Source organism: Polistes dominula, unplaced genomic scaffold, assembly GCF_049000335.1.
Source record: "Polistes dominula isolate Pdom_NZ unplaced genomic scaffold, Pdom_raw_medaka contig_26, whole genome shotgun sequence".
NCBI classification, from domain to species: Eukaryota; Metazoa; Arthropoda; class Insecta; order Hymenoptera; family Vespidae; genus Polistes; species Polistes dominula.
This window is the reverse complement of record NW_028300939.1, coordinates 2,705,443-2,717,623: the sequence shown is the minus strand read 5'-3', so window position 1 is coordinate 2,717,623 and position 12,181 is coordinate 2,705,443. Positions and strand designations below refer to the sequence as shown.

The window sequence follows — 12,181 nt, the reverse complement described above, 5'->3', positions numbered from 1 at the left end:
ACGTATATATATATATATATCGTTGTCTCTTGCAACTTTGAAATGAAAAGAAAGGAAGAGAAAGATGGGGAGTAAAAGAAGAGAAAATAAAAAAGAGAAAGAAACAAAGTAGAACAAGTAGAAACGAAGGAACGAAGGAACGAACGAACGAACGAACGAACGAACGAACGAACGAACGTTTCTCGTGAGAACGGAACGTTTGAAGGAAGAAGAAGAAGAATAAGAAGAAGAAGAAGAAGAAGAAGAAGGGTCGTGCTGAATTACGATGGCTCTTGATAAATCGCTCGTTTAAAGTTTAGACGAAGTTTAGAGCGAGTATTAGGTTAACGGTAAAGTTTCCTTGTGCGAACTTTCGGACCCTTCACTGAGAAATTTTCCTTCACTGTTATAAACAGAACGTATATATATATATATATATATGTATGTCGTTGAATGAATTCTCAACAGATCGGGATGACATTTACTTGCATTACTTTTCATATTATTCAATAATGTAATCTTTAATATTGTTATTATCATTGAAACTATGTAATTTATCAAAGTATTATGATCATTTTTAATTTAAACATGCGATTGAATTCTTAGTCAATTTGAGATACATGCATCAAATTTAATTATATTGTAAATATTAACATTTTGCATGTAATTATTATATTTACATGAATAAAATTTGATTGTATGATTATATTTAATTATATATACAATTTAATTATAATGTAAATTAGTAAGAGTTTATTATAATAATTATTATTAATAATATTATTAATATATATATATATGAAATATTAAATTAATTATATTATTAAAAATATTAAAATATAAATAAATTTTATTATAATATAAACATATAAGAAATTGAATTTAATTATTTTATTAAAATTAATATTAAAAAAAATTATTAATAATATTATTAATATATGAAATATTAAATTAATTATATTATTAAAAATATTAAAATATAAATAAATTTGATTATAATATAAACATATAAGAAATTAAGTTTAATTATTTTATTAAAATTAATATTAAAAAAATTATTAATAATATTATTAATATATGAAATATTAAATTAATTATATTATTAAAAATATTAAAATATAAATAAATTTTATTATAATATAAATATATAAGAAATTAAATTTAATTATTTTATTAAAAGTAATATTAAAAAAAAAATTGTATAAATTATTAATAATTTATTATTAATATAATTATTATTATTAATAAAATAATTATCAATAATTTATGATATAATTAAATTTATATATATATATATATATATATATATATATATATATATATATATATATATATATTTATTAAGGATAATTAATATTTTATTTCGTGATAATAAAAAGAAATTAATGACAATTGTATGTTTTGATATTGACCGACAAATTTTTTTTGTAATAACTTCCTTCCGTCATTATTTCGCACGAATTCATTGACTCTTTCCGGTAACAGGTAAATGCATCCCGTTCTCATTACTCGAACTACTTTCTACGGCAAGATCGAGGATACATATAACAGTCTAGATCATTCCCTACGTTTCACCATCAACGATTCTTTTAAAGATCATTGACCTCAAACTGGTATAATACGAAGACTATAACAGTTCATTTGTTGTGATGAGAATGAAAATTTGAAAAACAGGTTGGTAAAACTCGACAAATTTGTCATAAGAGAAATCACAAATTTCGTATGATGATCGTAATTAATTTGTCTCATTAAAAATTATAATTTTTTTAAGTTGAACATAGTAATTGAAAATAATTTTGAAAGAACTGTAAATGAAATTTAACATTGTGAATTTTTATAATATTTTTCTATATAAAAAAATTGGGGATCATACTGTTGGTTTTCAATGAATTTCAAAATTACTCAATCGATTTTAATGAAATTTGTTTTATTTTATGTATTTTTTTCAATTTAGTACACAGGATAGTTTTTATCGCGTTTATTTTGTATTTTTTTATCGCTAATTTAAAGATTGATTATTATTTATAGGTTATCTAGGTATTTAAGTACTGTAAATTTTCAAAAGATGGTGCATTACAATTCAATTATTTGACTATATTCACGTCGTACGTTTTTATTCAGATTTTTATATGAAATAACTAACATTACTGTTTATATTTTTTATGGTATTATTATTTTTTATATTCTATTCTAATTGTAGTATTATTTTGTATGTTATTAAGTTGGTTTTCAATGAATTTCGAAATTACTGAACCGATTTTAATGAAATTTGTTTTATTTTATGTATTTTTTTCAACTTAGTACACAGGATAGTTTTTATCGCGTTTATTTTGTATTTTTTATCGCTAATTTAAAGATTTATTATTATTTAGAGGTTATCTAGGTATTTAAGTACTGTAAATTTTCAAAAGATGGTGCATTACAATTCAATTATTTGACTATATTCACGTCGTACGTTTTTTTTCAGATTTTTATATGAAATAACTAACCTTACTGTTTATATTTTTTAATGGTATTATTATTTTATATATTCTATTCAAATTGTAGTATTATTTTGTATGTTATTAAGTTGGTTTTCAATGAATTTCGAAATTACTCAATCGATTTTAATGAAATTTGTTTTATTTTATGTATTTTTTTCAACTTAGTACACAGGATAGTTTTTATCGCGTTTATTTTGTATTTTTTATCGCTAATTTAAAGATTGATTATTATTTAGAGGTTATCTAGGTATTTAAGTACTGTAAATTTTCAAAAGATGGTGCATTACAATTCAATTATTTGACTATATTCACGTCGTACGTTTTTTTTCAGATTTTTATATGAAATAACTAACCTTACTGTTTATATTTTTTATGGTATTATTATTTTTTATATTCTATTCTAATTGTAGTATTATTTTGTATGTTATTGAGTTGGTTTTCAATGAATTTCGAAATTACTCAATCGATTTTAATGAAATTTGTTTTATTTTATGTATTTTTTTCAACTTAGTACACAGGTTAGATTTTATCGCGTTTATTTTGTATTTTTTATCGCTAATTTAAAGATTTATTATTATTTAGAGATTATCTAGGTATTTAAGTACTGTAAATTTTCAAAAGATGGTGCATTACAATTCAATTATTTGACTATATTCACGTCGTACGTTTTTTTCAGATTTACATATGAAATAATTAACCTTACTGTTTATATTTTTTTTATGGTATTCTTATTTTATATATTCTATTCTAATTGTAGTATTATTTTGTGTATTGTTATTAAAATTTACTAAATAGTTTAGAATTTATTAATTATTTATAGGTTATTGAGGTTTTCAAGTACTGTAAATTTTCAATAGTTGGCAGTGTATTATAATTCAATTATTTAGATATGTTCACGTCGTACATTTTTTTCAGATTTACATATGAAATAATTAACCTTACTGTTTATATTTTTTTTATGGTATTCTTATTTTATGTCTTCTATTCTAATTGTAGTATTATTTTGTGTATTGTTATTAAAATTTACTAAATAGTTTAGAATTTATTAATTATTTATAGGTTATTGAGGTTTTCAAGTACTGTAAATTTTCAATAGTTGGCAGTGTATTATAATTCAATATTTCGATATATTCACGTCGTACATTTTTTTTACAATAAATTTTTGTACGACATAATTAACCTTGTTTTTTTTTATATTTTTTCGTGTATTATTATTATTTTATTTATTTCCTAATATTTGCGTGTTATTATTTATATTAATTATTACTTATATTATTATTATTATGTATATTGTATGTTATATATTTAATATTAAAATTAAAATTTAAAATAAATAAATGTAATTACAATTAAAATTTTAAACATTTGCATCTATATATATTCTAAACAATTTAATAAATTATAACAACACATTAAATAATATCACAATTACAATGGAATAAATAAAATAATAATATACAAAAAAATAGATAAAGTAAGGTTAGTTATGTTACATGTATAATCCTAACTATATTGAAATAATTGAATTGTATACAGTGCCATCTATAACATTAAACCATTTAATACAGTCAAAATAATATTCAATTAATAATTTTTAATATTCACTTTAAAAATTTCTGGTACTATAAATTAGACAAAATAATATAAAAATTTACTGTATATATATATATATATACAGTAAAGAGCATAACTGAACCAATAAAATCACTAGTTTTGTATAAATCTTTATTTATTGCTAAGAATATAAATGAATATTTAAAAAATGAACGTTTTATAGTAAATTTTATTTCAGTTAAATAGTAGTCATCGCAAAAATTTTTATATAATAAAAAAAAAATTTTGTGTAAAAAAAAAGTTAGTTAGACAAACGTATATAAATTGTTGTCTCTGTTAAATTTGCACAAATGAAGGACGGAAGAATAATACTGAGATAGTAGTAGTACATTTTACTATACCGTTTAATTACGATCTAATTTCATTAGCAGTAAGATTCTGAAAATATAACGGAGTATTAGATACAAGTCCCACTACTGTATATTATATAGCATTGTAAAAACATCCGGGACGACGGTACACACACGTTTCTATGTGCCAGAAAAATTCAACGCGCTTTCTTTTGTAGAAAATGTAACAGAAGTAAATGTAATACGAGTTTTGCTCATTTCGAAAGTTAATTTCTCTCGATATACGAAACCAATAAGAAAGATTTTAACAAATACAATTTACTTTTCAATCGATGTTTAATAATAATAATAATAATAATAATCGATATATTAACTTTTTATTGTGTTATTAAATTGCATTAATCGATAAAATTATATTAATATTAATGAGATACTTTTTTTTTGTTTTTTTTTTTTTATTAATATTTTATAAAATATTTCTGTTGAATTTATTCAATATAATATTAAATTGCATTTATTTAACTAACTAATACTTATTATTTATATTATTACTCATACTTATTATTTATATTACTAAAACTATATATATATATATATATATATATATATATATATATATATATATATATATATATATATCATAATATAAATAAATATATATATATGTATAATATATAATATAATTAATATAATTAATATATAATATATAATATATAATAATGATATATAATTAATATATTATATTATACGAGTACTACTATATTAAATTATTTTATTAATAAATATATAATAATTATATTATATTAATATATAATATATAATATAATATATAATATAATTAATATTATTAATATATAATATATAATATATAATTAATATAATTAGTTAATATATAATATATAATATATAATAATAATATATAATTAATATATTATATTATAAGAGTACTACTATATTAAATTATTTTATTAATAAATATATAATAATTATATTATATTAATATATAATATATAATATAATATAATATATAATATAATATATAATATAAATAATATTATTAATATATAATATATAATATATAATTAATATAATTAATTAATATATAATATATAATAATAATATATAATTAATATATTATATTATAAGAGTACTACTATATTAAATTATTTTATTAATAAATATATAATAATTATATTATATTAATATATAATATATAATATAATATATAATATAATTAATATAATTAATATATATTATATAATATATAATTAATATAATTAATTAATATATAATATATAATATATAATAATAATATATAATTAATATATTATATTATAAGAGTACTACTATATTAAATTATTTTATTAATAAATATATAATAATTATATTATATTAATATACATAATATTATTACTATATTATTATATTATAGTATAAGTATTACTATATTAAATTATTATTATAATATAATAATTTAATACATACATATATATATATATATATATATATATATATATATATATATATATATATAAATAATTAATTAATTAATGTAAATAAAAAATAATTTGTTTGGAAAAAAAGAAGCCGTGAAAGATTTAATAGGATTTTCTCTACCGTATGAAATTATTGTAAAATATAAACAAAAAATATAATCTCTTACGCATGATTTAAGTTTGCAATTTTTTTTTTACGTAACAGTAATAACTACGCACGAGTTATCTCGTTAAATCGATTATTATTTTTACGGTCAATATCTAATTTGTTGAGCGTGAATATTTTTTTTTTTATTACTTTTCATTGAATTTGAATTTTCATTTCGTCTCATATTTCTATGCAATCTATTACCCCTCGAATATTATTATTTACTACAATATTTGAAAAGAATAAGAATAAGAAGAAAAAGGTTCTTTTTTTCTGTACTCAAACCTCCTGGTTGATATTTAATGCATCAACAACCTTCTCTCGTTGTGTTTTTTCTTTCTTTTTCTCTTTCTTTTCTTCTTTTCTTTTCTTTTCTTTTCTTTTCTTTTCTAGCTCGTTTAAAGAGAAAACGGCGAATATCAATCGAATTTTGTTGTAACCTAATTTTCAGTCCGTCGGAGTTGTGGAACATCGTTTAGAATGCAACCGACAGTAAGAGACGTCTCCTTTCTATCCTATAATACTTTCTTTCCTTTCCTCCTTGAGAAATCAACGAGGAAGAAAATGAAATATGGTCGAACGACGATACCACCACTACTACTACTACTACTACTACTACTACTACTACTACTACTACTACTACTATTGCTATTACTTGTCTTGTTTTACAGATTTACGAGATAAACTTGATGGCCATTTGCCAGAAATTCACCTGTTATGTAAGAATCAAAACGTGCCTAAGTAGTTTGATGAGATTTCGAATAATCGTTGACGCACAGACAGGCAGTAAAAAAAAAAGAAAGAAACAAGAAATTTATGATATGTATGTATGTGTTAATGTATGGCACTACTAGTGTGACAGCTTGAAAAAAAAAAAGGTTGTTTTTCGGAATTTTTTTAAAGAGTACTACTGCATGGAATGTTTTCATTTTTTAAGAAGACATTCGTGGATATGTAATGAATATATGATTAAATTTTGGGAGCAAAAAATTGAAAATTAAGCGAGTTATTTGCAATCTTCCAAGTCCCCGCCACTGCTGCAGTTATGGCGACCTTCACAGTGCATAAAATCAAAAACACCAAAAAGTTGATTAAATTAGAAGCAATTTCCCGTACCATGAACCTCGGTCAAAAATTGAAATTGAATAAAATGACGGAGTTTGAAAAAAATAAACGTTACAAATTTCGCGCGAAAATTTGATGATTTTTGGGCCCTGTCAAAATTACATTTTTTATTCGATCGAAAAACTGAAGGTTTCATGGTTTGCAGAAATATACATAAAAGAAGTTGCAACAAGAATCAAATCGATCGGATGATTCGTCTTCGAGTTGTAACTGCAACAAATTTTGGAAAATGTATTTAGGAGGACCGAAAAGTAATGTCGTTACTACGCACGTCAAATTTTGATATTAATATTTCAATCAAAAAAAAAACCGATTGATGATTTTTATCGTTACGATATTTAAAAAAATTTGCATACCAGATAGAAAAAGGTTTAGTTGACACAACGTGATTAATTAATTTAATATAAATAATTATAATGATTGATTAATAATAAAAACGTTTTTGTTTGCAAAAATTTACTCGTTCGAATTTTGAGATTAAAAAGCGACATTACTTTCCGGTTCACCTAATAGTTTTGAGAAAAATGCGTTTTACAGTTTAAGTTAAGTGATTTGAATCGTTGTAAATGAAGAAATATTAGATGACTGTAACTCAAAAATTATTTGAGATGTTTACTTGAAATTGGATTATGTTATTTTTAAATGTATAGTTTATCGAAATATGTAAAAAAAAAAAACAAAAAAAAAAAGAGAAAAAATTTTCACAATAGTGGTGCCATTTAAATGAATCAACTGAGTGGTTAGAAAAATTATATTTAATAACAAGTTTGCGTGTGTTATGATCTCTCGCGAAAGTTTCGATTTAATTTATTTACAGTTGTGTGTGTGTGTGTTTTGTATTAATTTACTATTAATTCAATAATAATTGCTAAAGTATATGAAACTAATACTATTATACAGTTAACTGTGGAATTTAGTTTCAATCTTTTGAATTCTCACAAGGTGTGGAATTAAAAATAATCAACGACGTGCATACACGTCGAACGTACAGCAAATAATCCTATTAAATATTTTACAAAAAACAATTAAGGATTATATTTTTATTTGTCATAAAAAAAAAAAAACTAACAATTCGTTTCTGAATTACGTTATTTTTACTAAAAGTTTGAAAATAATCAACAAAAAATAATAAAACACATAAAAACAATGCAAATTAAAGATAAGAAAAATTAATTAAAAAAAAATAAAAAAAATAAGAAAATAATTATGAAAAATTGTCAATCAATTTATGTATGGTATGTTACCCCCATAGAATATTTTTATGAAATTTTGAGTTATATTATAGTAAGGGGTAATTGTTTTTCAAATTGCACGACGAGTATACACGTCAAAATGCACCGCGATAAATAGCACGTTGAAAATAATTATAAAAAAATTGTCAATCAATTTATGTATGGTATGTTACCCCCATAGAATATTTTAATGAAATTTTATTGAAATTTTGAGTTATATTATAGTAAGTGATAATTGTTTTTCAAATTGCACGACGAGTATACACGTCAAAATGCACCGCGATAAATAGCACGTCGAAAATAATTATAAAAAAATTGTCAATCAATTTATGTATGGTATGTTACCCCCATAGAATATTTTTATGAAATTTTGAGTTATATTATAGTAAGTGATAATTGTTTTTCAAATTGCACGACGAGTATACACGTCAAAATGCACCGCGATAAATAGCACGTTGAAAATAATTATAAAAAAATTGTCAATCAATTTATGTATGGTATGTTACCCCCATAGAATATTTTAATGAAATTTTATTGAAATTTTGAGTTATATTATAGTAAGTGATAATTGTTTTTCAAATAGCACGACGAGTATACACGTCAAACACATCTCAATAGAGATTTGATACAACGAGTATGTACGTCAAATGCATTTAACTGATTAATATCGTAAATAACTTAATTAATATTCGATAATAATTGAATATAATTGAACTCACATGGTGCTTTGAGCTTTTCTTTAGCATTTCTGATACCAGCGTTTGATCTCAATGCCAGTCCAATATTTTTCGTTGATTTTCCAACGGAATTTTCCGTAATACCTGGAGGTGATATTATCGAGATTCCACCTTGTTCCATGTTGATTTAAAATTTAATTTAATATTAATTGATATAAGTCCAAATTTTACGTCTCCAGATCACTGAAAGCACAACAGAATATTTATCGTCAATAAAAAAAAAAATAAAAAACAACTGACAGAAATACTTTGATATCTTTTGGTTAGAAAATAAAAATTTTCCTTCGATCGATATCATGTATATATATATATACATATATATATTTGTGTTAGTGTGTTGTGTACACAAACTGCATTCTCAATCGTAGTATTATCAAAGTTTTACTTTGGACTAACATAAATGACTAAATCAAAATGAAATATGACCTCTTATGTGATTTCTTATCTTTCAAAGTAAAAGTAAATTACAAATGAATCTTATTTTTTTTTTTTTTTTTTTTATTACATTTATTTTTTCTTTTTATTTTTATTTTTTTTTTTTTTTTTTTTTGGAAATGAAAGCTAGATCAAATATAAAAATATAACAAAATATGTATGATATTCTTATGTGATTACATATCTTTTAAATTAAAAGTAAATTACAAATGAATCTTATTTTTTTTTTTTTTTGTTACTTTTATTTTCTTTTTTTTTTTCTAGAAATGAGAGAAGCTAGGCAAAATATAAAAATATACAAAAATTTATATTATATTTATTAAAATATATTAAATATATAAAAATATAAGAAAATATATAAAACATTTTCATGTAATTTCTTATATTTCAAAGTAAAAGTAAATTACAAATGAATCTTTTTTTTTTTTTATTACATTTATTTTTTATTTTTATTTTTTAATTTTTTTTTTTTTTTAGAAATGAAAGGTAGATCAAATATAAAAATATAACAAAATATATATATGATTTATAATAAAATATAAATAAAAAAAATATATATATATAATATATCATGAATTATATCAAATATAAAAACATATTTGTATCTACAATAAATAATAAAATATATCAAATATATAAAAATGTAAAAAATATATATTATATATATATATATTAAAATAAATCAAGTACAAAAATATAAAAAATTTATATAGAATATATAATAAAATATATCAATTATATAAAAACGTATTTATAATGTATATATAATATATAATAAATTATATATCAAATATAAAACCCCGTATTTATAATATATATATAATATTAGAGAGGTTATTAACTATGAAATGTGTCTGATTACTTGAAATATTTTCATCTTAAAATCAAACATTTCATATTTAATGACCTAATGTATAATAAAATTTATGAAATATATATAAAAATAAAATATATATATATATATATATATATATATATATATATATATATATATATATATATATATGAAATTTAATAATATATAAAGTATATCAAATAATAAATAAATAATAAAATATAAAAAATATGTATAATAAAATAAACCGAATATAAAAAACGTATTTACATAAGAATATATATGTATACAGTATGTATCATTAAAACATGAATCTTTAGAGGAAAAAAAAAATAATAAATTATTCACATTTTAATAACGTTTGACGTGTATATTTGTCAAAGAAAAATAAGAGAAAATATGATAAGAAAATTATCAAATTTTTGAATTTTCTTTTATATTCAGTTATGTCAACTTTTGCTCTGTTTATTACCGATAATTAACATCTACGTAATCATTAGGAGAAAAAACGTAATTTGTAAGAAACTCAAAAAAAAAAAAAGAAAAGAAAATAAAAAGAAATTAAAAATGAGAATGATAGAAGAGACAGAGAGAGAGAGAGAGATAGAGATAGAGAGAGAGAGAGAGGAAGAGACAGAGAGAGAGAGAGACGAATTTTAAATACGATACGATATTTACTTTAAGAATCCAAAAAAAAAAGAAAAAGAAGAAAATAAAAAACATGAAAAGGTAAGAAGGAGAAAGAAAGAAAAAATGAAAGAAATAAAAATGTCAGATATTACACAGTTGACGAGTGCAAACATGGGATAATAAATCGATAACGAGCTTACCTTTGAACGTATCCCGTTTACGAAGATTTCAATGTGAACAAAAAAAAAAAAAGAAAAGAAAATAGAAAAGAAGAAAAAAAAAAAGAAATTAAAGTAAAGTAATAAAAAAAAAAAAAAAAAAAACACAAAAAAATAGAAACTAAAAATTTCAATTATCAACACGACACTCGTAAAACAAAAACAAAAATGGATTTGTTTGGAAAACAAATATAATCAAAAAATAAAATATATATATAATCAAAAATAAATGAAATTAAATGAAATGAAATTTAGTGAGACACTTTTTTCTTCTTCTTCTTCTTCTTCTTCTTCTTATTTTTATTATTTATTGTTTTATTTATTTATTTATTTATTTTTTATTTTTTTTTATTATTGTTTTTAATTATTAATAAAAAGATAAAACACACTAAGATGATCTTTTATTGCCACGATGGTTTCGATGAGACTGAATCGTTTCACGAGTTGAGCGTACCTCTATATGTAGAAAACCCTCCACTGCCAACAACAGACGGTAGTCTCCCGTTACATGGCCAATCTACACGTTTCTTCGTATTCGTTGGTTACCTGCAACCAAACGAATAAACAAGAGAAAAAGAATGAGTGAGAGAGCGAGAGAGAGAGAGAGATGGAGAGAGATGGAGAGAAGAAGGAGATAGAAAGAAGTCACGAAACGAGCATCTGCCAAAATATCTTATAACATTTTAACTCTGACACTATTTTTAATGTAATGGAAGAAAAACAAACTACGTTAAAACTATTCTATTATTAACTTACTCAAAAGCATTGACTATTAACAAATAAATTATTCGAAATTAGAATACATTAGGTCGAGTCATAAATAACTTCCGTTTTCTTATGAGACAAAGAATGGTGTTTCTACGACTGATTAGTGAAAGACACCTTTCAAGGAGTTTTTTTTTTTTTTTTTTTTTTTGCACTCTTTGCAATTGTTGAACGTATCTATTGGATTTTGTTCC

At 21.0% G+C, this 12,181-nt stretch overlaps 1 protein-coding gene across 2 annotated transcripts in view; it reads right to left on the bottom strand.

Moving 5' to 3' along the window:
- LOC107071216 (aquaporin) overlaps positions 1–11,699 on the bottom strand; it is a 28,567-nt gene extending 16,868 nt beyond the window's left edge. Inside the window, exons 1-2 of one of the 2 annotated variants that reach the window (XM_089171477.1) lie at positions 11,677–11,699; positions 9,087–9,287 (exon numbers count right to left, since the gene is read on the bottom strand). In XM_089171477.1, coding sequence (XP_089027603.1) covers positions 9,087–9,225 — 139 coding nt within the window. In that variant the 5' untranslated portion in view covers positions 9,226–9,287; positions 11,677–11,699. The other variant, XM_015330008.2, reaches the window with a different exon arrangement.
- Between the last annotated feature and the right edge of the window lie 482 nt (positions 11,700–12,181).